This window comes from Lissotriton vulgaris, chromosome 2_1 (assembly GCF_964263255.1).
Source record: "Lissotriton vulgaris chromosome 2_1, aLisVul1.2, whole genome shotgun sequence".
In the NCBI taxonomy this organism is placed as follows: Eukaryota; Metazoa; Chordata; class Amphibia; order Caudata; family Salamandridae; genus Lissotriton; species Lissotriton vulgaris.
This window is the reverse complement of record NC_141687.1, coordinates 614,144,181-614,169,241: the sequence shown is the minus strand read 5'-3', so window position 1 is coordinate 614,169,241 and position 25,061 is coordinate 614,144,181. Positions and strand designations below refer to the sequence as shown.

At 53.4% G+C, this 25,061-nt stretch overlaps 1 protein-coding gene across 1 annotated transcript in view; it reads right to left on the bottom strand.

The window, feature by feature from the left end:
• Positions 1–25,061, bottom strand: part of KPNA6 (karyopherin subunit alpha 6) — a 495,337-nt gene that overhangs the window by 172,359 nt on the left and 297,917 nt on the right. The window contains exon 8 of the mRNA XM_086955662.1: positions 16,995–17,094. Within this exon, the coding sequence (XP_086811788.1) occupies positions 16,995–17,094 (100 nt within the window). The remainder of the gene's footprint in view (positions 1–16,994; positions 17,095–25,061) is intronic.

Here is a 25,061-nt window from a genome sequence, read left to right as displayed (position 1 = left end):
TCACCCTCCCTCTCTCCATCTATCACCCTCCCTCTCTCCATCTATCGCCCGCCCTCTCCATCTATCGCCCGCCCTCTCCATCTATTGCCCGCCCTCTCCATCTATCGCCCGCCCTCTCTCCATCTATCGCCCTGCCTCTATCGCCTTCACTATTTATCTATATCGCCCTCCCTCCCTCTATCTTTCGCCCTCGCTCCCTCTATCTATCACCCTCCCTCCCTCTATCTATCGCCCTCCCTCCCTCTATCCATCTATCGCCCTCCCTCCCTCTATCCATCTATCGCCTTCCCTCCCTCTATCCATCTATCGCCTTCCCTCCCTCTATCCATCTATCGCCCTCCCTCCCTCTATCTATCTATCGCCCTCCCTCCCTCTATCTATCTATCGCCCTCCATCCCTCTATCTATCTATCACCCTCACTCCCGCCCTCCCTCTATCCATCGCCCTCCCTCCCTCTATCCATCGCCCTCCCTCCCTCCCTCTATCCATCGCCCTCCCTCCCTCCCTCTATCCATCGCCCTCCCTCCCTCCCTCTATCCATCGCCCTCCCTCCCTCCCTCTATCCATCGCCCTCCCTCGCCCTCACTCCCTCTATCTATCGCCCTCCCTCCCTCTATCCATCGCCCTCCCTCCCTCTATCCATCGCCCTCCCTCCCTCTATCCATCGCCCTCCCTCCCTCTATCCATCGCCCTCCCTCCCTCTATCCATCGCCCTCCCTCCCTCTATCCATCGCCCTCCCTCCCTCTATCCATCGCCCTCCCTCCCTCTATCCATCGCCCTCCCTCCCTCTATCCATCGCCCTCCCTCCCTCTATCCATCGCCCTCCCTCCCTCTATCCATCGCCCTCCCTCCCTCCCTCTATCCATCGCCCTCCCTCCCTCCCTCTATCCATCGCCCTCCCTCTATCCATCGCCCTCCCTCCCTCCCTCTATCCATCGCCCTCCCTCCCTCCCTCTATCCATCGCCCTCCCTCCCTCCCTCGCCCTCACTCCCTCTATCTATCGCCCTCCCTCCCTCTATCGCCCTCCCTCCCTCTATCGCCCTCCCTCCCTCTATCGCCCTCACTCCCTCTATCGCCCTCACTCCCTCTATCGCCCTCACTCCCTCTATCGCCCTCACTCCCTCTATCGCCCTCACTCCCTCTATCGCCCTCACTCCCTCTATCGCCCTCACTCCCTCTATCGCCCTCACTCCCTCTATCTATCGCCCTCACTCCCTCTATCTATCGCCCTCACTCCCTCTATCTATCGCCCTCACTCCCTCTATCTATCGCCCTCACTCCCTCTATCTATCGCCCTCACTCCCTCTATCTATCGCCCTCACTCCCTCTATCTATCGCCCTCACTCCCTCTATCTATCGCCCTCACTCCCTCTATCTATCGCCCTCACTCCCTCTATCTATCGCCCTCACTCCCTCTATCTATCGCCCTCACTCCCTCTATCTATCGCCCTCACTCCCTCTATCTATCGCCCTCACTCCCTCTATCTATCGCCCTCACTCCCTCTATCTATCGCCCTCACTCCCTCTATCTATCGCCCTCACTCCCTCTATCTATCGCCCTCACTCCCTCTATCTATCGCCCTCACTCCCTCTATCTATCGCCCTCACTCTATCCATCTCCCTCGATCTAGACCCCCACCTAATCCAGTGGGCCGCAACTGGAGCATGATTTCCCCTGACAACCTAGCCACTCATCTCATCTCGCTCGCCCTTGAGGAGGCTACAGATCTAGATACCAGATTGTCCAGTTTCAACCACTGGATTACCCCCGCTATTGATCTTTTAGCCCCTATCAGGCCTATTAAATCCTCCCGAGCAACCCCTTCCACACCCTGGTTCTCGGACGGACTTCACAAATGTAAATCGGCCTGTAAACAACTAGAGAGACGCTGGAGACGATCCTACTCTCCAAACAGCAAACTCAAATATAAAATTGCCCTTAAGGAATACAGGAAAAAAAATCATAGACCACAAAAGAACCCATTTAGAGGAGAAAATCACCCGGGCACAAGGCTCGTCAAGAGATTTTCAACACCGTTAGAACCTTCACTGACCCACTGGCCCTCAAGCGTCAAACCCCGGTGTCCCAGACCCTCTGCGATCGTCTCTCTAACTACTTTGAAGACAAGATTGCCACTATTCAAAACTCCTTTCCCAGCAAGACTAACTTTGTCAGTCACGAACCATGCATAGCCAGCTCTAACCCCACCCATGTCTTTTCTAACTTTGAGGTGATTACCCCGGAACAATCAGTGGCAGAACAACTAAAATGCAAATCTGGCTCCCCCATGGACCCCTGGACGGCAAACAGTACAAATCCTTAGCCCCCGTGCTCAACCCAATCTTAAATGATATATGGAATGACTCCCTCCAGACTGGCATTTACCCCGACTCCTGGAAGCACGCCAGACTGGTACCCATACTCAAAAAGGCGAATGCAGACCCTACTGAACCAGTTAACTACCGACCCATCTCCCTGCTCCCCGCACCAGCTAAAGTACTTGAGAAACTCGTACAACGGCACCTGGCCAGCTTCCATCGCCCTCCTGCCCTCCCTCTATCCATCTCTCTCCCGCCCTCCCTCTATCCATCGCCCTCCCTCCCTCCCTCCCTCTATCCATTGCCCTCCCTCCCTCCATCCATCGCCGTCCCTCCCGCCCTCCCTCTATCCATCGCCCTACCTCCCTCTATCCATCGCCCTACCTCCCTCTATCCATCGCCCTCCCTCCCTCTATCCATCGCCCTCCCTCCCTCCCTCTATCGCCCTTCCTCCCTCCCTCTATCGCCCTCCCTCCCTCCCTCCCTCTATCCATCACCCTCCCTCCCTCCCTCTCTCTATCCATCACCCTCCCTCCCTCCCTCTCTCTATCCATCGCCCTCCCTCTATTCATCGGCCTCCCTCTATCAATCGCCCTCCCGCCCTCCCTCTATCCATCGCCCTCCCGCCCTCCCTCTATCCATCGCCCTCCCTCCATCCATCGCCCTCCCGCCCTCCTTCAATCCATCGCCCTCCCTCCCTCCCTCTATCCATCGCCCTCCCTCTATCCATCGCCCTCCCGCCCTCCCACTATCCATCGCCCTCCCTCTATCCATCGCCCTCCCGCCCTCCCTCCCTCTATCCATCGCCCTCCCTCCCTCCCTCTATCCATCGCCCTCCCGCCCTCCCTCTATCCATCGCCCTCCCTCCCTCTATCCATCGCCCTCCCTCCCTCCCTCTATCCATTGCCCTCCCTCCCTATCTATCGCCCTCCCTCTCTATCGTCCTCCCTCCCTATCGTCCTACCTCCCTCTCTCTATCGTCCTCCCTCCCTCTCTCTATCGCCCTCCCTCCCTCTCTCTATCGCCCTCCCTCCCTCTCTCTATCGCCCTCCCTCCCTCTCTCTATCGCCCTCCCTCTCTCTATCTATCGCCCTCCCTCTCTCTATCTATCGCCATCCCTCCCTATCTATCGCCCTCCCTCTCTCTATCTATTGCCCTCCCTCTCTCTATTGCCCTCCCTCCCTATCTATCGCCCTCCCTCTATCTATCGCCCTCCCTCTATCTATTGCCCTCCCTCTCTCTATCTATCGCCCTCCCTCTCTCTATCGCCATCCCTCCCTATCTATCGCCCTCCCTCTCTCTCTCCATCTATCGCCCTCCCTCTCTCTCTCCATCTATTGCCCTCCCTCTCTCTCTCCATCTATCGCCCTCCCTCTCTCTCTCCATCTATCGCCCTCCCTCTCTCTCTCCATCTATCGCCCTCCCCCTCTCTCTCCATCTATCGCCCTCCCTCTCTCCATCTATTGCCCTCCCTCTCTCCATCTATCGCCCTCCCTCTCTCCATCTATCGCCCCCCCTCTCTCCATCTATCACCCTCCCTCTCTCCATCTATCACCCTCCCTCTCTCCATCTATCACCCTCCCTCTCTCCATCTATCGCCCGCCCTCTCTCTATCTATCGCCATCCCTCCCTATCTATCGCCCTCCCTCTCTCTATCTATTGCCCTCCCTCTCTCTATCTATCGCCCTCCCTCTCTCTATTGCCCTCCCTCCCTATCTATCGCCCTCCCTCTATCTATTGCCCTCCCTCTCTCTATCTATCACCCTCCCTCTCTCTATCTATCGCCCTCCCTCTCTCTATCGCCCTCCCTCTCTCTATCGCCATCCCTCCCTATCTATCGCCCTCCCTCTCTCTCTCCATCTATCGCCCTCCCTCTCTCTCTCCATCTATCGCCCTCCCTCTCTCTCTCCATCTATCGCCCTCCCTCTCTCTCTCCATCTATCGCCCTCCCTCTCTCTCTCCATCTATCGCCCTCCCTCTCTCTCTCCATCTATCGCCCTCCCCCTCTCTCTCCATCTATCGCCCTCCCTCTCTCCATCTATCGCCCTCCCTCCCTCCATCTATCGCCCTCCCTCTCTCCATCTATCGCCCTCCCTCTCTCCATCTATCGCCCTCCCTCTCTCCATCTATCACCCTCCCTCTCTCCATCTATCACCCTCCCTCTCTCCATCTATCGCCCGCCCTCTCCATCTATCGCCCGCCCTCTCCATCTATCGCCCGCCCTCTCCATCTATCGCCCGCCCTCTCTCCATCTATCGCCCTGCCTCTATCGCCTTCACTATTTATCTATATCGCCCTCCCTCCCTCTATCTTTCGCCCTCGCTCCCTCTATCTATCACCCTCCCTCCCTCTATCTATCGCCCTCCCTCCCTCTATCCATCTATCGCCCTCCCTCCCTCTATCCATCTATCGCCCTCCCTCCCTCTATCCATCTATCGCCCTCCCTCCCTCTATCCATCTATCGCCTTCCCTCCCTCTATCCATCTATCGCCTTCCCTCCCTCTATCCATCTATCGCCCTCCCTCCCTCTATCTATCTATCGCCCTCCCTCCCTCTATCTATCTATCGCCCTCCCTCCCTCTATCTATCTATCGCCCTCCCTCCCTCTATCTATCTATCGCCCTCCCTCTATCCATCGCCCTCCCTCCCTCTATCCATCGCCCTCCCTCCCTCCCTCTATCCATCGCCCTCCCTCCCTCTATCCATCGCCCTCCCTCCCTCCCTCTATCCATCGCCCTCCCTCCCTCCCTCGCCCTCACTCCCTCTATCTATCGCCCTCCCTCCCTCTATCCATCGCCCTCCCTCCCTCTATCCATCGCCCTCCCTCCCTCTATCCATCGCCCTCCCTCCCTCTATCCATCGCCCTCCCTCCCTCTATCCATCGCCCTCCCTCCCTCTATCCATCGCCCTCCCTCCCTCTATCCATCGCCCTCCCTCCCTCCCTCTATCCATCGCCCTCCCTCCCTCCCTCTATCCATCGCCCTCCCTCCCTCCCTCTATCCATCGCCCTCCCTCTATCCATCGCCCTCCCTCCCTCCCTCTATCCATCGCCCTCCCTCCCTCCCTCTATCCATCGCCCTCCCTCCCTCCCTCGCCCTCACTCCCTCTATCTATCGCCCTCCCTCCCTCTATCGCCCTCCCTCCCTCTATCGCCCTCCCTCCCTCTATCGCCCTCACTCCCTCTATCGCCCTCACTCCCTCTATCGCCCTCACTCCCTCTATCGCCCTCACTCCCTCTATCGCCCTCACTCCCTCTATCGCCCTCACTCCCTCTATCGCCCTCACTCCCTCTATCGCCCTCACTCCCTCTATCGCCCTCACTCCCTCTATCGCCCTCACTCCCTCTATCGCCCTCACTCCCTCTATCTATCGCCCTCACTCCCTCTATCTATCGCCCTCACTCCCTCTATCTATCGCCCTCACTCCCTCTATCTATCGCCCTCACTCCCTCTATCTATCGCCCTCACTCCCTCTATCTATCGCCCTCACTCCCTCTATCTATCGCCCTCACTCCCTCTATCTATCGCCCTCACTCCCTCTATCTATCGCCCTCACTCCCTCTATCTATCGCCCTCACTCCCTCTATCTATCGCCCTCACTCCCTCTATCTATCGCCCTCACTCCCTCTATCTATCGCCCTCACTCCCTCTATCTATCGCCCTCACTCCCTCTATCTATCGCCCTCACTCCCTCTATCTATCGCCCTCACTCCCTCTATCTATCGCCCTCACTCCCTCTATCTATCGCCCTCACTCCCTCTATCTATCGCCCTCACTCCCTCTATCTATCGCCCTCACTCCCTCTATCTATCGCCCTCACTCCCTCTATCTATCGCCCTCACTCTATCCATCTCCCTCGATCTAGACCCCCACCTAATCCAGTGGGCCGCAACTGGAGCATGATTTCCCCTGACAACCTAGCCACTCATCTCATCTCGCTCGCCCTTGAGGAGGCTACAGATCTAGATACCAGATTGTCCAGTTTCAACCACTGGATTACCCCCGCTATTGATCTTTTAGCCCCTATCAGGCCTATTAAATCCTCCCGAGCAACCCCTTCCACACCCTGGTTCTCGGACGGACTTCACAAATGTAAATCGGCCTGTAAACAACTAGAGAGACGCTGGAGACGATCCTACTCTCCAAACAGCAAACTCAAATATAAAATTGCCCTTAAGGAATACAGGAAAAAAAATCATAGACCACAAAAGAACCCATTTAGAGGAGAAAATCACCCGGGCACAAGGCTCGTCAAGAGATTTTCAACATCGTTAGAACCTTCACTGACCCACTGGCCCTCAAGCGTCAAACCCCGGTGTCCCAGACCCTCTGCGATCGTCTCTCTAACTACTTTGAAGACAAGATTGCCACTATTCAAAACTCCTTTCCCAGCAAGACTAACTTTGTCAGTCACGAACCATGCATAGCCAGCTCTAACCCCACCCATGTCTTTTCTAACTTTGAGGTGATTACCCCGGAACAATCAGTGGCAGAACAACTAAAATGCAAATCTGGCTCCCCCATGGACCCCTGGCCGGCAAACAGTACAAATCCTTAGCCCCCGTGCTCAACCCAATCTTAAATGATATATGGAATGACTCCCTCCAGACTGGCATTTACCCCGACTCCTGGAAGCACGCCAGACTGGTACCCATACTCAAAAAGGCGAATGCAGACCCTACTGAACCAGTTAACTACCGACCCATCTCCCTGCTCCCCGCACCAGCTAAAGTACTTGAGAAACTCGTACAACGGCACCTGGCCAGCTTCCATCGCCCTCCTGCCCTCCCTCTATCCATCTCTCTCCCGCCCTCCCTCTATCCATCGCCCTCCCTCCCTCCCTCCCTCTATCCATTGCCCTCCCTCCCTCCATCCATCGCCGTCCCTCCCTCCCTCCCTCTATCCATCGCCCTACCTCCCTCTATCCATCGCCCTACCTCCCTCTATCCATCGCCCTCCCTCCCTCTATCCATCGCCCTCATTCCCTCTATCCATCGCCCTCCCTCCGTCCCGCCCTCCCGCCCTCCCTCTATCCATCGCCCTCCCGCCCTCCCTCTATCCATCGCCCTCCCGCCCTCCCTCTATCCATCGCCCTCCCGCCCTCCCTCTATCCATCGCCCTCCCTCTATCCATCGCCCGCCCTCCCTCCCTCTATCCATCGCCCTCCCTCTATCCATCCATCGCCCTCCCTCTATCCATCCATCGCCCTCCCTCTATCCATCCATCGCCCTCCCGCCCTCCCTCTATCCATCGCCCTCCCTCTATCAATCGCCCTCCCTCTATCCATCGCCCTCCCGCCCTCCCTCTATCCATCGCCCTCCCTCCCTCCCTCTATCCATCGCCCTCCCTCCCTCCCTCTATCCATCGCCCTCCCTCTATCCATCGCCCTCCCTCTATCCATCGCCCTCCCTCTATCCATCGCCCTCCCTCTATCCATCGCCCTCCCGCCCTCCCTCTATCAATCGCCTTCAAGCCCTCCCTCTATCCATCGCCCTCCCCCTATCCATCGCCCTCCCGCCCTCCCTCTATCCCTCGCCCTCCCTCCCTCTATCCATCGCCCTCCCTCCCTCCCTCTATCCATCGCCCTCCCTCTATCCATCGCCCTCCCTCTATCCATCGCCCTCCCGCCCTCCCTCTATCCATCGCCCTCCCGCCCTCCCTCTATCCATCGCCCTCCCGCCCTCCCTCTATCCATCGCCCGCCCTCCCTCCCTCTATCCATCGCCCTCCCTCCCTCTATCCATCGCCCTCCCTCTATCCATCGCCCTCCCTCTATCCATCGCCCTCCCTCTATCCATCGCCCTCCCGCCCTCCCTCCCTCTATCCATCGCCCTCCCGCCCTCCCTCTATCCATCGCCCTCCCTCTATCCATCGCCCTTCCGCCCTCCCTCCCTCTATCCATCGCCCTCCCCTCTATCCATCGCCCTCCCGCCCTCCCTTTATCCATCGCCCTCCCTTTATCCATCGCCCTCCCTCCCTCCCTCTATCCATCGCCCTCCCTCCCTCTATCCATCGCCCTCCCTCCCTCCCTCTATCCATCGCCCTCCCTCCCTCCCTCCCTCTATCCATCGCCCTCCCTCCCTCCCTCCCTCTATCCATCGCCCTCCCTCCCTCCCTCTCTCTATCCATCGCCCTCCCTCTATTCATCGCCCTCCCTCTATCAATCGCCCTCCCTCTATCAATCGCCCTCCCGCCCTCCCTCTATCAATCGCCCTCCCTCCCTCCCTCTATCCATCGCCCTCCCTCCCTCTATCCATCGCCCTCCCTCTATCCATCGCCCTCCCGCCCTCCTTCAATCCATCGCCCGCCCTCCCTCTATCCATCGCCCTCCCTCCCTCCCTCTATCCATCGCCCTCCCTCCCTCCCTCTATCCATCGCCCTCCCTCCCTCCCTCTATCCATCGCCCTCCATCCCTCCCTCTATCCATCGCCCTCCCTCTATCCATCGCCCTCCCGCCCGCCCTCTATCCATCGCCCTCCCTCCCTCCCTCTATCCATCGCCCTCCCTCTATCCATCGCCCTCCCACTATCCATCGCCCTCCCGCCCTCCCTCCCTCTATCCATCGCCCTCCCTCCCTCCATCCATCCATCACCCTCCCGCCCTCCCTCTATCCATCGCCCTCCCTCCCTCTATCCATCGCCCTCCCTCCCTCCCTTTATCCATCGCCCTCCCTCTATCCATCGCCCTCCCGCCCTCCCTCTATCCATCACCCTCCCTCCCTCTCACCCTCCCTCCCTCTATCCATCGCCCTCCCGCCCTCCCTCTATCCATCGCCCTCCCTCTATCAATCGCCCTCCCTCCCTCTATCCATCGCCCTCCCTCTATTAATCGCCCTCCCTCTACCCGTCGCCCTCCCTCTATCCATCGCCTTCCCTCCCTCTATCCATCGCCCTCCATCTATCAATCGCCCTCCCTTCCTCTATCCATTGCCCTCCCTCTATCCATCGCCCTCCCTCTATCCATCGCCCTTCCGCCCTCCCTTCCTCTATCCATCGCCCTCCCTCCTTCCCTCTATCCATCGCCCTCCCTCTATCCATCGCCCTCCCGCCCTCCCTCTACCATCGCCCTCCCTCCCTCCCTCTATCCATCGCCCTCCCTCCCTCTATCCATCGCCCTCCCTCCCTCTATCCATCGCCCTCCCTCTATCCATCGCCCTCCCGCCCTCCCTCTACCCATCGCCCTCGCTCTATCCATCGCCCTCCCTCCCTCTATCCATCGCCCTCCCTCTATCAATCGCCCTCCCGCCCTCCCTCTATCCATTGCCCTCCCTCTATCCATCGCCCTCCCTCCCTCCCTCTATCCATCGCCCTCCCTCCCTCTATCCATCGCCCTCCCTCCCTCCCTCCCTCTATCCATCGCCCTCCCTCCCTCCCTCTATCCATCGCCCTTCCTCTATTCATCGCCCTCCCTCTATCAATCGCCCTCCCGTCGCCCTCCCTCCCTCCCTCCCTCCCTCTATCCATCGCCCTCCCTCCCTCCCTCTATCCATCGCCCTCACTCTATCCATCGCCCTCCCGCCCTCCTTCAATCCATCGCCCTCCCGCCCTCCCTCTATCCATCGCCCTCCCGCCCTCCCTCTATCCATCGCCCTCCCTCCCTCTATCCATCGCCCTCCCTCTGTCCATCGCCCTCCCTCTGTCCATCGCCCTCCCGCCCTCCCTCCCTCTATCCATCGCCCTTCCTCCTTCCCTCTATCCATCGCCCTCCCGCCCTCCCTCTATCCATCGCCCTCCCTCCCTCCCTCTATCCATCGCCCTCCCTCTATCCATCGCCCTCCCGCCCTCCTTCAATCCATCGCCCGCCCTCCTTCAATCCATCGCCCTCCCGCCCTCCCTCTATCCATCGCCCTCCCTCTATCCATCGCCCTCCCTCCCTCCCTCTATCCATCGCCCTCCCTCCCTCCCTCTATCCATCGCCCTCCCTCCCTCCCTCTATCCATCGCCCTCCCTCTATCCATCGCCCTCCCGCCCTCCCTCTATCCATCGCCCTCCCTCCCTCCCTCTATCCATCGCCCTCCCTCCCTCCCTCTATCCAGCGCCCTCCCTCTATCCATCGCCCTCCCTCCCTCCCTCTATCCATCGCCCTCCCTCCCTCCCTCTATCCATCGCCCTCCCTCCCTCCCTCTATCCGTCGCCCTCCCTCTATCCATCGCCCTCCCTCTATCCATCGCCCTCCCTCTATCCATCGCCCTCCCTCTATCCATCGCCCTCCCTCTATCCATCGCCCTCCCTCTATCCATCGCCCTCCCTCTATCCATCGCCCTCCCTCTATCCATCGCCCTCCCTCTATCCATCGCCCTCCCTCTATCCATCGCCCTCCCTCTATCCATCGTCCTCCCTCTATCCATCGCCCTCCCGCCCTCCTTCCCTCTATCCATCGCCCTCCCGCCCTCCCTCTATCCATCGCCCTCCCGCCCTCCCTCTATCCATCGCCCTCCCTCCCTCCCTCCATCGCCCTCCCTCCCTCCATCGCCCTCCCTCCCTCCCTCTATCGCCCTCCCTCCCTCTATCCATCGCCCTCCCGCCCTCCCTCTATCCATCGCCCTCCCGCCCTCCCTCTATCCATCGCCCTCCCGCCCTCCCTCTATCCATCGCCCTCCCTCCCTCCCTCCATCGCCCTCCCTCCCTCTATCGCCCTCCCTCCCTCCCTCTATCGCCCTCCCTCCCTCTATCCATCGCCCTCCCGCCCTCCCTCTATCCATCGCCCTCCCTCCCTCCCTCCATCGCCCGCCCTCCCTCCCTCCATCGCCCTCCCTCCCTCCCTCTATCGCACTCCCTCCCTCCCTCTATCCATCGCCCTCCCACTATCCATCGCCCTCCCTCTATCTATCGCCCTCCCGCCCTCCCTCCCTCTATCCATCGCCCTCCCGCCCGCCCTCCCTCCCGCCCTCCCTCTATTCATCGCCCTCCCTCTCGCCCTCCCTCTATCCATCGCCCTCCCTCTATCCATCGCCCTCCCTCCCTCTATCCATCGCCCTCCCTCCCTCCCTCCCTCTATCCATCGCCCTCCCTCCCTCCCTCTATCCATCGCCCTCCCTCTATCCATCGCCCTCCCTCCCTCCCTCTATCCATCGCCCTCCCTCCCTCTATCCATCGCCCTCCCTCCCTCCCTCTATCCAGCGCCCTCCCTCTATCCATCGCCCTCCCTCCCTCCCTCTATCCAGCGCCCTCCCTCTATCCATCGCCCTCCCTCCCTCCCTCTATCCATCGCCCTCCCTCCCTCCCTCTATCCATCGCCCTCCCTCTATCCATCGCCCTCCCTCTATCCATCGCCCTCCCTCTATCCATCGCCCTCCCACCCTCCCTCTATCCATCGCCCTCCCTCCCTCCCTCTATCCATCGCCCTCCCGCCCTCCCTCTATCCATCGCCCTCCCGCCCTCCCTCTATCCATCGCCCTCCCTCCCTCTCTCTATCCATCGCCCTCCCTCCCTCTATCCATCGCCCTCCCTCCCTCTATCCATCGCCCTCCCTCTATCCATCGCCCTCCCGCCCTCCCTCTATCCATCGCCCTCCCGCTATCCATCGCCCTCCCGCCCTCCCTCTATCCATCGCCCTCCCTCCCTCCCTCTATCCATCGCCCTCCCTCCCTCCCTCTATCCATCGCCCTCCCTCCCTCCCTCTATCCATCGCCCTCCCTCCCTCCCTCTATCCATCTCCCTCCCTCCCTCCCTCCCTCTATCCATCTCCCTCCCTCTATCCATCGCCCTCCCGCCCTCCCTCCCTCTATCCATCGCCCTCCCGCCCTCCCTCCCTCTATCCATCCATCGCCCTCCGGCCCTCCCTCCCTCTATCCATCGCCCTCCCGCCCTCCCTCCCTCCCTCTATCCATCGCCCTCCCGCCCTCCCTCCCTCTATCCATCGCCCTCCCGCCCTCCCTCCCTCTATCCATCGCCCTCCCGCCCGCCCTCCCTCCCTCTATTCATCGCCCTCCCTCCCTCTATCCATCGCCCTCCCGCCCTCCCTCTATCCATCGCCCCCCCTCTATCCATCGCCCTCCCGCCCTCCCTCCCTCTATCCATCGCCTCCCGCCCTCCCTCCCTCTATCCATCGCCCTCCCTCCCTCTATCCATCGCAAGAATCACATCGCATCACAAGAATAGCCAGTTGTAAAAGCTTGTTCTTTCTCTCTAGCGATGGGAAGGCTTTCTTTAGTCGTGTGTCTAGGGTTGCCCCTAGGAAGGTGATGTGCTGAGAAGGTAGAAGGACTGATTTCTCTCAATTGAGCTTTAGTCCTAAATGATTGAAAAGCTGCAGACAGGCATTGGAAGACCTGGACGCGCCTTCTAAGGATGGAGCCTTGATCAGCCAGTCGTCCAGAAATGGAAAGACTTGATGATGGTGCTGTCTGAGATATGCAGCTACTGGGGAAAGACACTTTGCAAAGATGCGAGGTGCAGACTTGAGCCAGAAGGGCAGGACGCGAAATTGAAAGTGTCTGCCTGCCACTGCAAACCTTAAATATTTGTTGTGATTTCTGATAATTGGTATATGGAAGTAAGCGTCCTGAAGGTCCAGGAACGTCATTTAATCTTCCTCCTCCAAGAGTTGTAAGACCTCTTGGATCGTCACCATGCGAAACGACTGCTTCTTCAGGAATTTGTTGAGGGCCCTGAGGTGCAAAATCGGTCTCCACTTCTTTTCTTTTTTCCGAATTAAAAAGAAACTGGAATAAAACCCCTTACCCCATTGAGAAAGAGGGACTTTCTCTATCGCCCCTTTCTGGAGCATAAGAGAGACTTCTTGGAGAAGCAGCCATAGATTTTTGTGAAGCATAGGGCGTGGAGGAGTTTGGGGAGGAATATGTATAAATTCTAGAGACTGGCTGAATTGAACCAATTGTAGGACCCAACGGTCCGTGGTGATCTTCTTCCAATTTTTTAAGAAATGGGAAATATTTCCTCCAATTTTTGATGATGCAAATGGATCTGGGACTGGCTAAATAGGAAGGTCATTGTCTATGTCCGTTGTTTTTTCGCTGGCCTTTACCGCGAAAGGACGACTTGCCATAGGAAGATTTTTGGCTATGTTGCTGGTACTGAGATCAACTCTGGTTTGAAGAATATGAAGATCGACTGTCCTCTACCCCTGGATCCACGAAAGGACTGGTTTCTGTACTGGAGAGTGCCCAATGCTCTAGCAGTATCCGTGTCCTTTTTTATATTCTGTAGCGCTTCATCAATCTTTGAAATAGTAATTGGCCATCATAGGGCATATCCAATATTTTCATTTGTATCTCAGGACGAAAGGAAGTTGCCCTTAGCCAACCTTGTCATCACAAGACTGCCGCTCCAGCCAGTTGGCAAAATTCTGTTGTAGCGATATCCATCGCACAGTCTATTATTTCGGATGCCGATGTTTCACCCTCTATTAATACCTTTTTAACCTCTTCTTTCGATTCGCTAGGCAGCTCAGATTGATAGGGGGCGAAATCTGCCCATAGTTGTCTATTGTAGCGGCCCAAAAGCGCTAAAGCATTGGCCGCTTTCACCGTCACGGCAGACATGGAGGAGAAACGCTTTCCAATGTTGTCCAATCTCCTGCCTTCCTTATCCGGAGGTGCTGATAACGGGGCAGAAGGATTCTTTGAGTTCTTCTGAGCCGCCTGTGTAACAACCGAATCTGGTTTGGGGTGCCCTATTAAACAGGCCGGTGCAGTATCAGGTGCCCTATACTTTTTATCCAAACAAGGTACTACCGGAGGTACCGAGGAAGGATTCTGCATGACTAACACCTTGCTCCCACAGGTAATCAATAATGGGGATAGATCTTACTGATCTTTTAATTGGCTCCTTAAAGTCATATAAGACGCAGTCTTGTTCTTGAGAAACCATTTGTATCTTGAACCCTTTAGCGGCTCTTTCAAGTACATTATGGAACCCTCCAATGTCCCCTGGTGGTGAATCTGCGGGCGCAGGCACTGGAGACGCCGGAGAGGGAATAATATAGTTATCCCAGTCATCGTGGATAGATTGTGTATCTTGTAATAATCCCTCCTCCTGCTGTTCTTCCTCTTCCTCATCAGTAGTCGGAGGATGTGGTATATCCAACCGTTCCGGCTGTATGTTCAAAAGTGGAGGTCGTGGTCTTGGTGCAGGAGATACTGTGGGTGGTGGAGGAGCAGGTGACTCCGGAAACCTCTGTTTATAGTCCTGTATAAGGTACCGCAAGTCAGTAACTAACAAGGCCGGAAGGCAAACCATAGGAGGAGGTGGTGGATGATATTCCTCCTCCTGATCCTCTTCTTCATCTGAACTTTGACATTTAACATGAAGCTCCGAAGGGCTTGTAGCCGTCGGAAACATGTCCCCTTCATCTGAATCCTCCTCCTGAAGACATGCTGGAGGTAGTGCTTGGACTCTGCATGGCGATGTTAAAGCCGGTGTCAGAACCTTTTTCATAATCTTCAGGCGCACACAAGTGGTTTGTGGACCAGAATATATAATCGTCGACGAGCCCGTCGACTGTGTGGTCGTCGACGGTGGAGTGTCGACAGGTGTCATAGCCAGAGGAGTCGTCAACGGGGCCGTCGTCGATGGTGGAGAAATCACGGAAGCAGTCGTCTACGGCGTCTTCTTAGACTGTATCCTCGTCGACGGTGCTTTCGTCGATGAGGTCTTTGTCGACGACATTTTCGTCGGCGATGTCGACTATGGTGCCTTCGCCGTTCGATGGCGTCGACTGGAGCTTCAACGTTGACGGTGCCTTCTTGATGGTTATCGTCGACAACACAGTCTTACCTGCCGTCGACGATGGTGTCGTCATCATCGACAATGACGACGAAGCCGTCGGCGTAGAAACTGTAGTCTATGTTGAAACATATGAAGCAGATGGCATCGCTCTCCTCGACGATGAAGACGTAGTCGACGATACGGTCGTCTGGACAGGCTTTTTGAAGGTGTGACTTCCTGAGAGGAAACCTTCACAGAAGTTGCCTTGGAGAGAGCCTCTGAAGACTTCTTTGATGTCTTCTTTTGAGGAGGAGCTGTAGGGCTAGGGGAAGCGACCCTTGGTCTCTTTATAGAAGATTTTGAAGAGACTGGAGAACCTTCACTTTCCTCAGAAGATTCAAGGTGGTCCCTGTCTTTTAGCCTCTGGAGCCAAATTAAAATGCATCCCTCACAATCCTTGAGGTTTTTAGTGGAAAAGGTACGACATACTTACAGTCTTTAGCAGCATGGTCTGGATAAAGGCAATCTTTATGCTGGTCATCAATATGCAGCCTCTTCTTTCCACATGAACCACAGGTTCTAAACAGACCCTTTTTTGGTGTTTCAGCCATAGTAATATCAGCAATCACAGATGGAAACAGAATAACATTTTCAAGAACACTGGAAACCAGTTGTGAAGAAAAAACTGAGCAGTGCTCAGAGGAGACTCCCTTAGCACAACGTGTGGTAGAAAATCTGAGGGACTGAGGCTCCTTCCAGGAGGGTTCTAGAGGGAGGTGACAGCTGATTGGCTCTTTTCTAGAGTTTGGTCCTTTCTACAAAAGGACATGGATATGTTACTAATGTGAGGCCTTTAGGCCTATTTATCTATATGTTTATGGGACATTACTTTATGTATGTACCGGAGACTCCCATTCCGACATGGAATGATTCAGGCATGTGAATCTATGAAAGACACCCCTAATACTGGATAAATATAAACATGCGCTAATGTTGCAAAGTGAACCAACTCCTCCCTCCACCCACTTCCCGGTCTGCCATCCTGACACCAACTGTCCATCATAATATATGTAGACTATTGTCTGTATGGGTCCCTTGTATTTGTTGCGCAGCAACTAAATCGATAGGGTCTGTTCGGCCTTTCGATTAAAAACACACGCGTATTGGACATGCGAGTATTCGAATCCAACGTTGTGTACATATAAACATGCGCTAATGTTGCAAAGTTAACCAACTCTCCCCCCCCTCCCTCCACCCACTTCCCGGTCTGCCATCTTGACACTAACTGTCCATCCTAATATATGTAGACTATTGTCTCTATGCGTCCATTGTAGTTGTTCTGCAGCAACCAAATCAATAGGATCTGTTCGGCCTTTCGATTAAAGACACAGGCGTATTGGATACGCGCGTATTTGAATCAAACGTTTCAAAGCAAATCGGTGAAGAACTTTCTGAGATTTAATATTTTGAACAAACGAACATTGACATTTTTATGTCTCGGTTCGGGCTTTCGATTAAAAACACGCGCGTATTCGACACGCGCGTATTCAAATCCAACGTTGTATATATATAAAAACACGCGCGTATTCAAATCCAACGTTGTGTCAAAATTTCAAAGCAATCGGTGAAGAACTTTCGGAGATTAAAGATTTTGAACAAACGAATTTACATTTTTATTTATATATAGATTATAAATTATATTATATACAACGAAGGCATAGCTGTTGCCGATTTGTCTTATGCAATTAACAACCATATAGTTACTTGCTGTATTATATATCTGGATGCAATGACAGAAACAGCAAATACCAGTCAGGCGGCACACTATGCTATGCACAGGTTTTTAGCATAGGTGTTTTTAAGCCACACCCTTAATTACATAGGCCACACCCCTTTGAGAGCCCCCCCCATCCACTCCCCTCCCACCCCAGTTTTGTCACCCTACTCAAATCCCTGGGTACACCATTATAAAGCACACATTTAGCACAAGGTGGCCCTGCATTCTACCTTTTCGAATTCAGGAGGCGGATTCTTCCCTCGACAGAGGTTGGATAAGGCCCAGACAGCATTTCTGGTCATGGTCAGTCTGGTGGACTTGGTGAGGAGTCTAGAAGAGAAACAATAAAATCCAAGATCATATAAAGAACCCCGAATGCAACATGTCTTTAATGGCAACCATGTGAATTCATTACCCACAAAACAACCCTTACAGGTAGCCAACAAATGTTACTGGCCACTTCCATCACCTTGTTCTTGCCTCAAATCTCTTCCAGAACCTGGTGAATCAATTCAGATCCCAGCTTGAAGATTACTTTTAAGCCTCCAAGCATCTTTCCAACTTCTTCCAATTTCTCCTACCATCCTTTGAATGCAATATAATGCTTTCCTGTCTCCTGTGATCCCCTTCAAACTCATTCTTTCATTCTGGTGCCTTCCAACACTCTATCAATCCATTCTGGACCCTGATGGTACTCCAAGATGGTCTTTTTACCACTCAATATTCCTGATAAATGCACTCTGGCCTATGACAGCACCTTACAAATGCATTACAACATTTCCCTGCACCACGAAAAAGCATTCTGTCCACCAACTTCTGAATGCCTTCAGTGCCTTGTCAATGTCTTCGGAGGCCAGAAATTGCATCACTACAGATAATTACTTTCATATAAGGTAAAGCATCATAGTTGCCGCCCCCCATACCCCCTCACTCCCCAAGGCAGGCAGAAGAAGGGGATCATCAAACGTTCCGAATTAAACTGCCAATTCCTCCTGTGTTGTCCCCCCCCCCCCCCCCCAAGTCATTTTACCCTCCCTGGTAAATCCACAAATGAAAAGTTGAGAACTTCTGAAGAATACTTGCTCTGAGGAGAGGGCTTCTTTGGCGTACCCTTCTCAGATAACATACCTATTATAAAACAATATTAATAATTTGTAAGGGCATGCCCAGGGTAATTATTTTGCGGTATTAGTTATGCTTTTCAGATGCTATTTGGAATAACCAATTAGTAGGGCACAGTGTAATAAGAGTCACCCACCCTCAAGTAGTAAAGGGGAGGAATTCACCTAAATCAGTTACTGTCAAGGTGCCAAGTACTGTGGAGACATCCCAGCTTAGAAGATCACTGCCTTTTTACATATTACATATCTGTCATTTGTGTCTTTAACAGGAACTCAAACACACCTGGGACACCCACAATAAAGTACAGTGGGACACACCTTTTTTTCTGGTGGCACATAAGACAAGCTTCAGCCTCTGCAAAACAGTTAAGTACAAGGAAGAAGGGCAGGTGCAATTAACAGCACAGCTAATGAAAGAGTGAATAGGTTATTAGGTAATGTTGGAAAACGAGGTGAAATGCGTGACAATGCTTCCCGTTCTAAGGGAATAACTTGCCTAGTGTGGAAATAAACATTGAACAAATCTTCACAATTTGGCAAGGAGGAGTTCTAGCAGATCACATGGGTAAGTTTTCCCTCTTAAATTAATAACATTAAAAAACATTTTTTTTTAGATGAGACGTAATCACACTGAAGTTTAAACGGAATCCAGAACCACTGCTGTCTACTTCCAAGGATCTGCCTATGCATCATTACATTTTAAGCCAAGAGTTTTGCGAAGAAATGAGTGAATACACTTACAGTAGAACCCCTGAAGCATACCTGTTTTCTGTATTATGTCCTTAGTATTTTTATTCAATATCTAAAAAGCTTTCAAATTGAAGCAGAAAGAATATCAATGTTCTACACGTACATACTGCTTTTTCCTTTCAAAAGTAAACTTGCATTGGTGCTTATGTTTAAAGAATAAGCAACAATTCCTAACCATTCTGCAGAGCTATCACAACTATTTACAAGCTGCTCTGTAGAATTACTGGGTCTGCGTGGACAGACTGCTGCGGCATGAATTAAGAGACAAACTTGTTTGCCTAAACCCAAACACACCCTGCTAATACTTCACCCATCCCACTGCAACCACAGATGTTTGAGGCTTCCTGGGCCATTTTAATGCCTTGACCCCATGATTTCCTCCAGAGACACAGGAGTGCTGCCCCTCTGTGAATGGCTCCTTATTGATCCCACTACCTTTTCAGTGCCTCCTAACCTAACACACTGCATTTACTCCACAAATACTGCACAATCCAGTCTAGATGGTCACCTTCAACTGGGGCTGCAAGTATACCAGTGCTACCGTACTGTGAACACCTTATGACACATGCCCCATTAACATCATTTGAATATTTTCCAGCATTATAACTTCAAACACCTACTGTCCCATTCCAAACCTAGCACCTACTGAACACAGCATATTCAATCCAAAAGTGGCAATCTTTTGAATACCTCCACCACATTGCGGACACGATCTTTAAATACCTCCAGGTCCCATCACAATACTAGCTTCCTATTGAACACTGTAGAAAAGTGCCCCTTTTTGTAAGGTTTCCCCCCGCTTTTTGCCTGATGTTTGATATTTCATGACTACGTGTGCCCTGGGTTCCTGCTAATCAACCCTGGGTCTTTGCTCTTTTCCCCTCCCCCAAAATGGTACAGTTCCTCCCGCATTGGCACTCCTCTGGCCTACATAGGAGTCCCATGTAAAAGGTGACAGGGGCACCAAGGGCCTTTTAGCCAGAGAAAGTCTCTGAGGGCTGAAGCATATACTTTGCTACCCTCCGGCTCCTCCCCTGACCCATGCACACTGCCAGTGCAGTCTGTGTGCCAGCGGGAGACCCTAGGACTACAAGTCGGCATGGCACACATACCTGTGTGCCATGCCAACCAAAACACTGCCTGTGGCATAGGTCAGTCACCCCTCCAGCAGTCTTTACAGTCCTAAGCCAGGGTGCACTATACCACAGGTGAGGGCACAGTGGCATGAGCCATGGGTACCTACAGTACTTGTGCCATTCACAGGTATTGTTAAGTGCAGTGAAGCCATTTTAAAGCATTGACTAGGAGTTTGGCACCCTGAACTCCACGGCTCCCTGATGGCTTTACTGAATACTAAGAAGTTTGTTATCAAACTTCTTAGCCCCTTAAACCCACAGATGACCGTGTTAGATGTAATAACAAATGCACTCAGATGGCTTCTTAGAGATGCCCCCTGAAAAATTACCAAACTCTAGTGTCATGGCCGAGTGGCTGCTCGACAGCTGCCAACCCCAGACATGTTTCTGGACCCCTAGGTCAAGGGCCTCCTGCTCTCGGGGTCCTGAAACAAAGCACATCCTGGGCTGAGGTGACAAGCCTCCTGCCCCAGTAAGGATAGGGTCCACGAAGGGGAAGCGTCAAAGGCATGCCGCCTTTGTTAGCAGACCCTGTCTTTTGCTGCTCCCAGCAACTGGCCCCCACCGGTTGTAAACCCCCACTTTGGGAGGGAGAATCGTCGGGAAACCCAAGATATGGGTAGAGGTGTGCCCACCTATGCCAACTCCACCCCTCAGGTGAAGGAGGGAAGGCAAAGCACAACTCTCAGTCCTCACCATCTTGAAGATGACCCAGGAAACCAGAGAGATGCTTAATAGAAAACCAGAGTGGCATAATAGGGAGTGTACCCACCCCAACTGTCTTGGCCCCAGCCCTACCGGCCTGTCCCGACCTCAACCCGCTCCAGTGGAATCTCGGCATGTCCAGCTACTCCCCAGAACCAGGAGGACTTGCCCTGCAAAGACACTGTCTCCTGTGAGCACCAGATTTCCTCAAGAACCAGACTCTGGTTCCGGCCGAATCCGCGAGTCTGCACCACTATGCACCACATGCCCACGGCCCAAGTTCGAGTGGCCCAACACCACAAGGATGTCCCCCGAGTGAACCAGACAGAGGATTTGATCCCTGACCTACCTCAAGCCTCCTGACGACACCTGAAGCCTCTAACTAGAGGGTCCCATGCCCGCGACCGCAGGTGGTAAGGAAACAAGACACCTAAAGTCATCCCTGCACCCGACTTCCCACAGCCTTGGGTAGCCCAACAGACAGTGTCCAGGCATCCCTCAGCATCGCAACTTACCTCTCCAAACAGTGGTCGCCTCCAGGAAGTCTCCCTGCCCGAGCCTGCATTCTTTGTTCCGACCAGAGATCTTACATTGGAAACAGGGCACCGAACGCCAACTCGGCACCCTGCACCGTGCCCCTGTACCTCTGTGGGTGCACCTTATTTGCTAACTCTGATCCCCCTTTGCCCTGAGCTTAACCCTATGAGCTTTGGCCCCACAATCCAGTGCCTTGCCCGAGAGCAGCCACCAACCGATGGCCCCATAGGCTAACATTTGGCCTCAGCAATCTGCACCCGGCCGCCCCAGTGCCGCTGAGGGCATTCTGAGTGCATACTTGACCCTGGGGGAACCCTTGTTCTAACCCAAGAAACTCCATTCTCAAAACTGATTGCTTACTTGCAAACTGATCACCATATTTTCTTCCATAGGATTGCATTGACTGTTTTTCCTCTGAAAAAGTTCTAAGTGTTGGGTTGTGTTTGTAAGGAAACCCAAGCAACTGTGTTTTAATGTCAAAGTGCTTTCATTACCTTTGTCAAGGAAATGTCCCAGTGTGATATCTAGGCATACCACACTGAGTAGAAAAAGTACTCTAAAAAGTACTCAAAGTAATTACAAATATAAACTGTGTTTAACTGTTTTACAAACCTACAACAAAGTCAATTTCATCCAGCTTGCATATTCTTATCAACCGGTTTTGAAAAGAACAATTTTACTTCCTGTACCAAGTCCTACTTGGTTCTAAAGAACAAGTTACTTACCTTCGGTAATGCATTTTCTGGTGGATACAGTATCTGCCTGTGGATTCCTCACCTTGTGAATATCCCCCTGCGTCAGCAACATTCAGAAATTCTTTTGTAGCTCATCACGCCGACGTGGACGACGTCACAGAAGCGCGGCATCCCGCGCGGCTCCGCTGATGTCACTGACTCCATAATAGGACTACGTAATGACATCAGTTCCGCCCTTTTTTCCATGCCTTCGAGGCACACAGACGGACCGACAACAGTAGATAAATAAACAGTATACACAGTACAGAATAATCAAGATAACAGTGTGAAGACAATGCAGGAAAGCAAATGGAATAATACACTTTCTTTAAAAGCAACATATATACATTTAAACATTGCCATTAATGAAGGTATACAAGGATGGACAACGGGGAGGTGGTTGGGCATGTGAGGAATCCACAGGCCGATACTGTATCCACCAGAAAAAAAGTTACCGAATTAAGTAACTTGTTGTTCTGATGGATACATCTGCCAGTGGATTCCTCACCTTGTGAATAGAGTCCCACAGCAGTCCCCACTCCCGGAGGAGGGTGTCCACCCTTCTATAACAAAAAGTCCTGAAGGACGGAACGAACAAGGTGTCCGTCCCTCCTCACCTCCGCATCTAAACAATAATGCTTTACAAAAGTGTGAAGGGAGGCCCAAGTTGCCGCCCTGCAAATGTCCTCCACAGGAACACCCCTAAACAAAGCAGATGTAGATGACTTTGCTCTAGTAGAATGTGCTCTCAACCTTCTTGAGGTTCCTTACCCGCAAGGGAGTAGCATATCTTGATACACAAGACAATCTATCTTGACAACGTGCGCTTGTGCACTGCTTTGCCTCTTTTGGCTCCAACGAAACACACGAAAAGTTGGTCATCAATTCTGAACTCCCTGGTTCTGTCAAGGTAGAAACTCACCGCCCTCCTAGAGTCCAGACGGTGAAGCCACTCTTCCTCCCTGGAAGGGTGAGGGGGCAGATAGAAGGCAGGGAGAGTAATGGACTGCCCCAGATGGAAGGGAGTTACTACCTTAGGCAGAAAAGCAGCCCTGGTCCTGAGAACCATTCTTTCAGCATGAATGGTCAAGAATGGGGGCTTTGAACTTAAAGCTTGAAGCTCACTTACCCTCCTTGCCGAGGTAATCTCAATCAGACAGACCGTTTTAAAACATAAAAGCCTCAAGGGGCACCTGTGCAAAGGCTCAAAAGGTGAACCCATTAAGAAAGTAAGCACCAGATTCAAGTCCCATTGAGGTACAATAAAAGGAGTAGGAGGAAATTTATTTGTAAGGCCCTTTAAAAACCTTAAAACAATAGGAGACTTAAATAATGACGGCTGATCCGCCAGACAGAAAAATGCAGACAAGGCCGAAAGATAATCTTTCACTGTACAGCAAAACCTTGCTGTGCCAAAGAAAGTGCAAACAGAATATCGTACAAACGAGCCTTCAAAGGGTCAATGGACTTCTCTCCACACCATTAGACAAACTTTGACCATCTATAAGAATAGATAGATTTGGTGGAATGACGCCTGGCTGGCATCGAATTCTTCCGACGCCGACACATTCTCCACCTCAAGAGGAGGAAGTGGCTCCATTGCCAGAAGTGTCTGTCTCTCCGGTGCATCTTCCTGAAGATCCGTTTGACCCGGCTCCTGTACCTCGACAGGAGCAGCCTGTGGGTTCGTACCCTCCTTTTCCAGGGCAGGACCGGACCCATTATTTAAATGCGATGTATGGGGTCTTTGAGAGCCATGTACCCCTCTGGAGCACAAGTTGGTCCCATGGGTCCAATGGCCTTTAATCTAGGCGTACCCCAGACGTATGCTCCGGCTCCGTTTATGCCTTTTATGACAGCACCAGCTCAGTCTTGGCATCTCACGGCGCCGAGGTCATTGACGCCGATTCCATCTTCACTGGCTCCGACCTCGACTCGACTCGACCTTGTACGCTCCAGACTGATCCTCCGAGCTCGTCGCCGGCTCAGTCGGAGTCGGTTGTGGTTCCATCGACGCCGATCCAGAGGATGAGGTCGAGGCGGGAGGCTCAAAGGCTTCTGGAGGAGCGAAGATATAGAGAAGAAGAGATGGAAGAGGGAGAGCTGCATGAATCTGATGATTTATTTGATGACCTGAAGGATGCAAGTGGTTTGGAGTTTTCTCCAGAGTGGGAGTTTTCCTCGGTTCCTGATGCCCCTTCGAAGGACGTAGCGCCATACCATATGGTCATTAGAAAGGCAGCTGAACTTTTAGGTCTGAATCTGACTACTGCGGAGTTCAAATCAAACATTTTGATGGAGGTGCTCCATTCTCCCTCTTCAGTGGTGGAGCCTATGCTACCATTTAATGAATCACTTACAGAGCCTGTCCTAGAAGTGTGGCATAAACCCTTTTCGCCTCCTGCAGGAAGGAGATATAGAGTGGCTCCTGGGGATCCGGACTTTGTCTTCGCATCCATCTCCGGAAAGCTTGGTGGTTCAGGCAGCCTGTTCCAAAAAATCAACAGGTGCTTTTCCCCAGGTGCCTGGTGACAAGGAGTCTAAAACACTGGACCAATCGGCGAAGAAGGTATTCTCTTCGGCTAGCATGGCCCTCAAGTCAACAAACACCACATGCCTTTTAGGGCGTTATATTCACGCTCGAATGGACTCTGAGAAGCAGTTAGTTCCAAAGATTCCTGAGGAGGACAGGCAGAACTTTAGTGAGGTACTTGCAGATACACAAGCTGCTGCTCGCCAAGTGATACAGAGCAGGCTGGATACTGCTGACTCTGTGGCAAGAGTCATGGGGTCATCTATTGCCACCAGGAGGGCTGCTTGGTTTAAGACTTCTGAATTTTCATCTGATGTTCAGGCCACTTTAATTGATCTTCCATTTGATGGTTTGGGAAGAATGTGGATGCTGCCTTGGAATGGTTCAAGGACAGTAAGGCGACGGGCTAGGTCTTTGGGTCTTCAGTCCAGAGGATCTTCTAGTAGGAAATTCAGAAGATTCGGAAGAACTTCCTTTCGCTCTTACAAGCAACCGCAGCAGCAAAACTCACTGTACAAATCGTACAGGGGTAGAAACAGGGGCCCTAGAGGTCATCAAGCCGCCTCCTCCTCCTCCTCCTCCTCCTCCTCCTCCTCCTCCTCCTCCTCCTCCTCCTCTTCCCACCCCCCTCCTACCACAGCAAAGCAGCCCTAGATCCGCCATTCCGGATCATGTTGGTCCTGTGGGGGGGTCGGCTTACTCATTTTCTACAGGATTGGGAATCGGTCACATCAGACCTTTGGGTTCTCAATCTTGTAGAGAATGGGTATGCTCTTCCCTT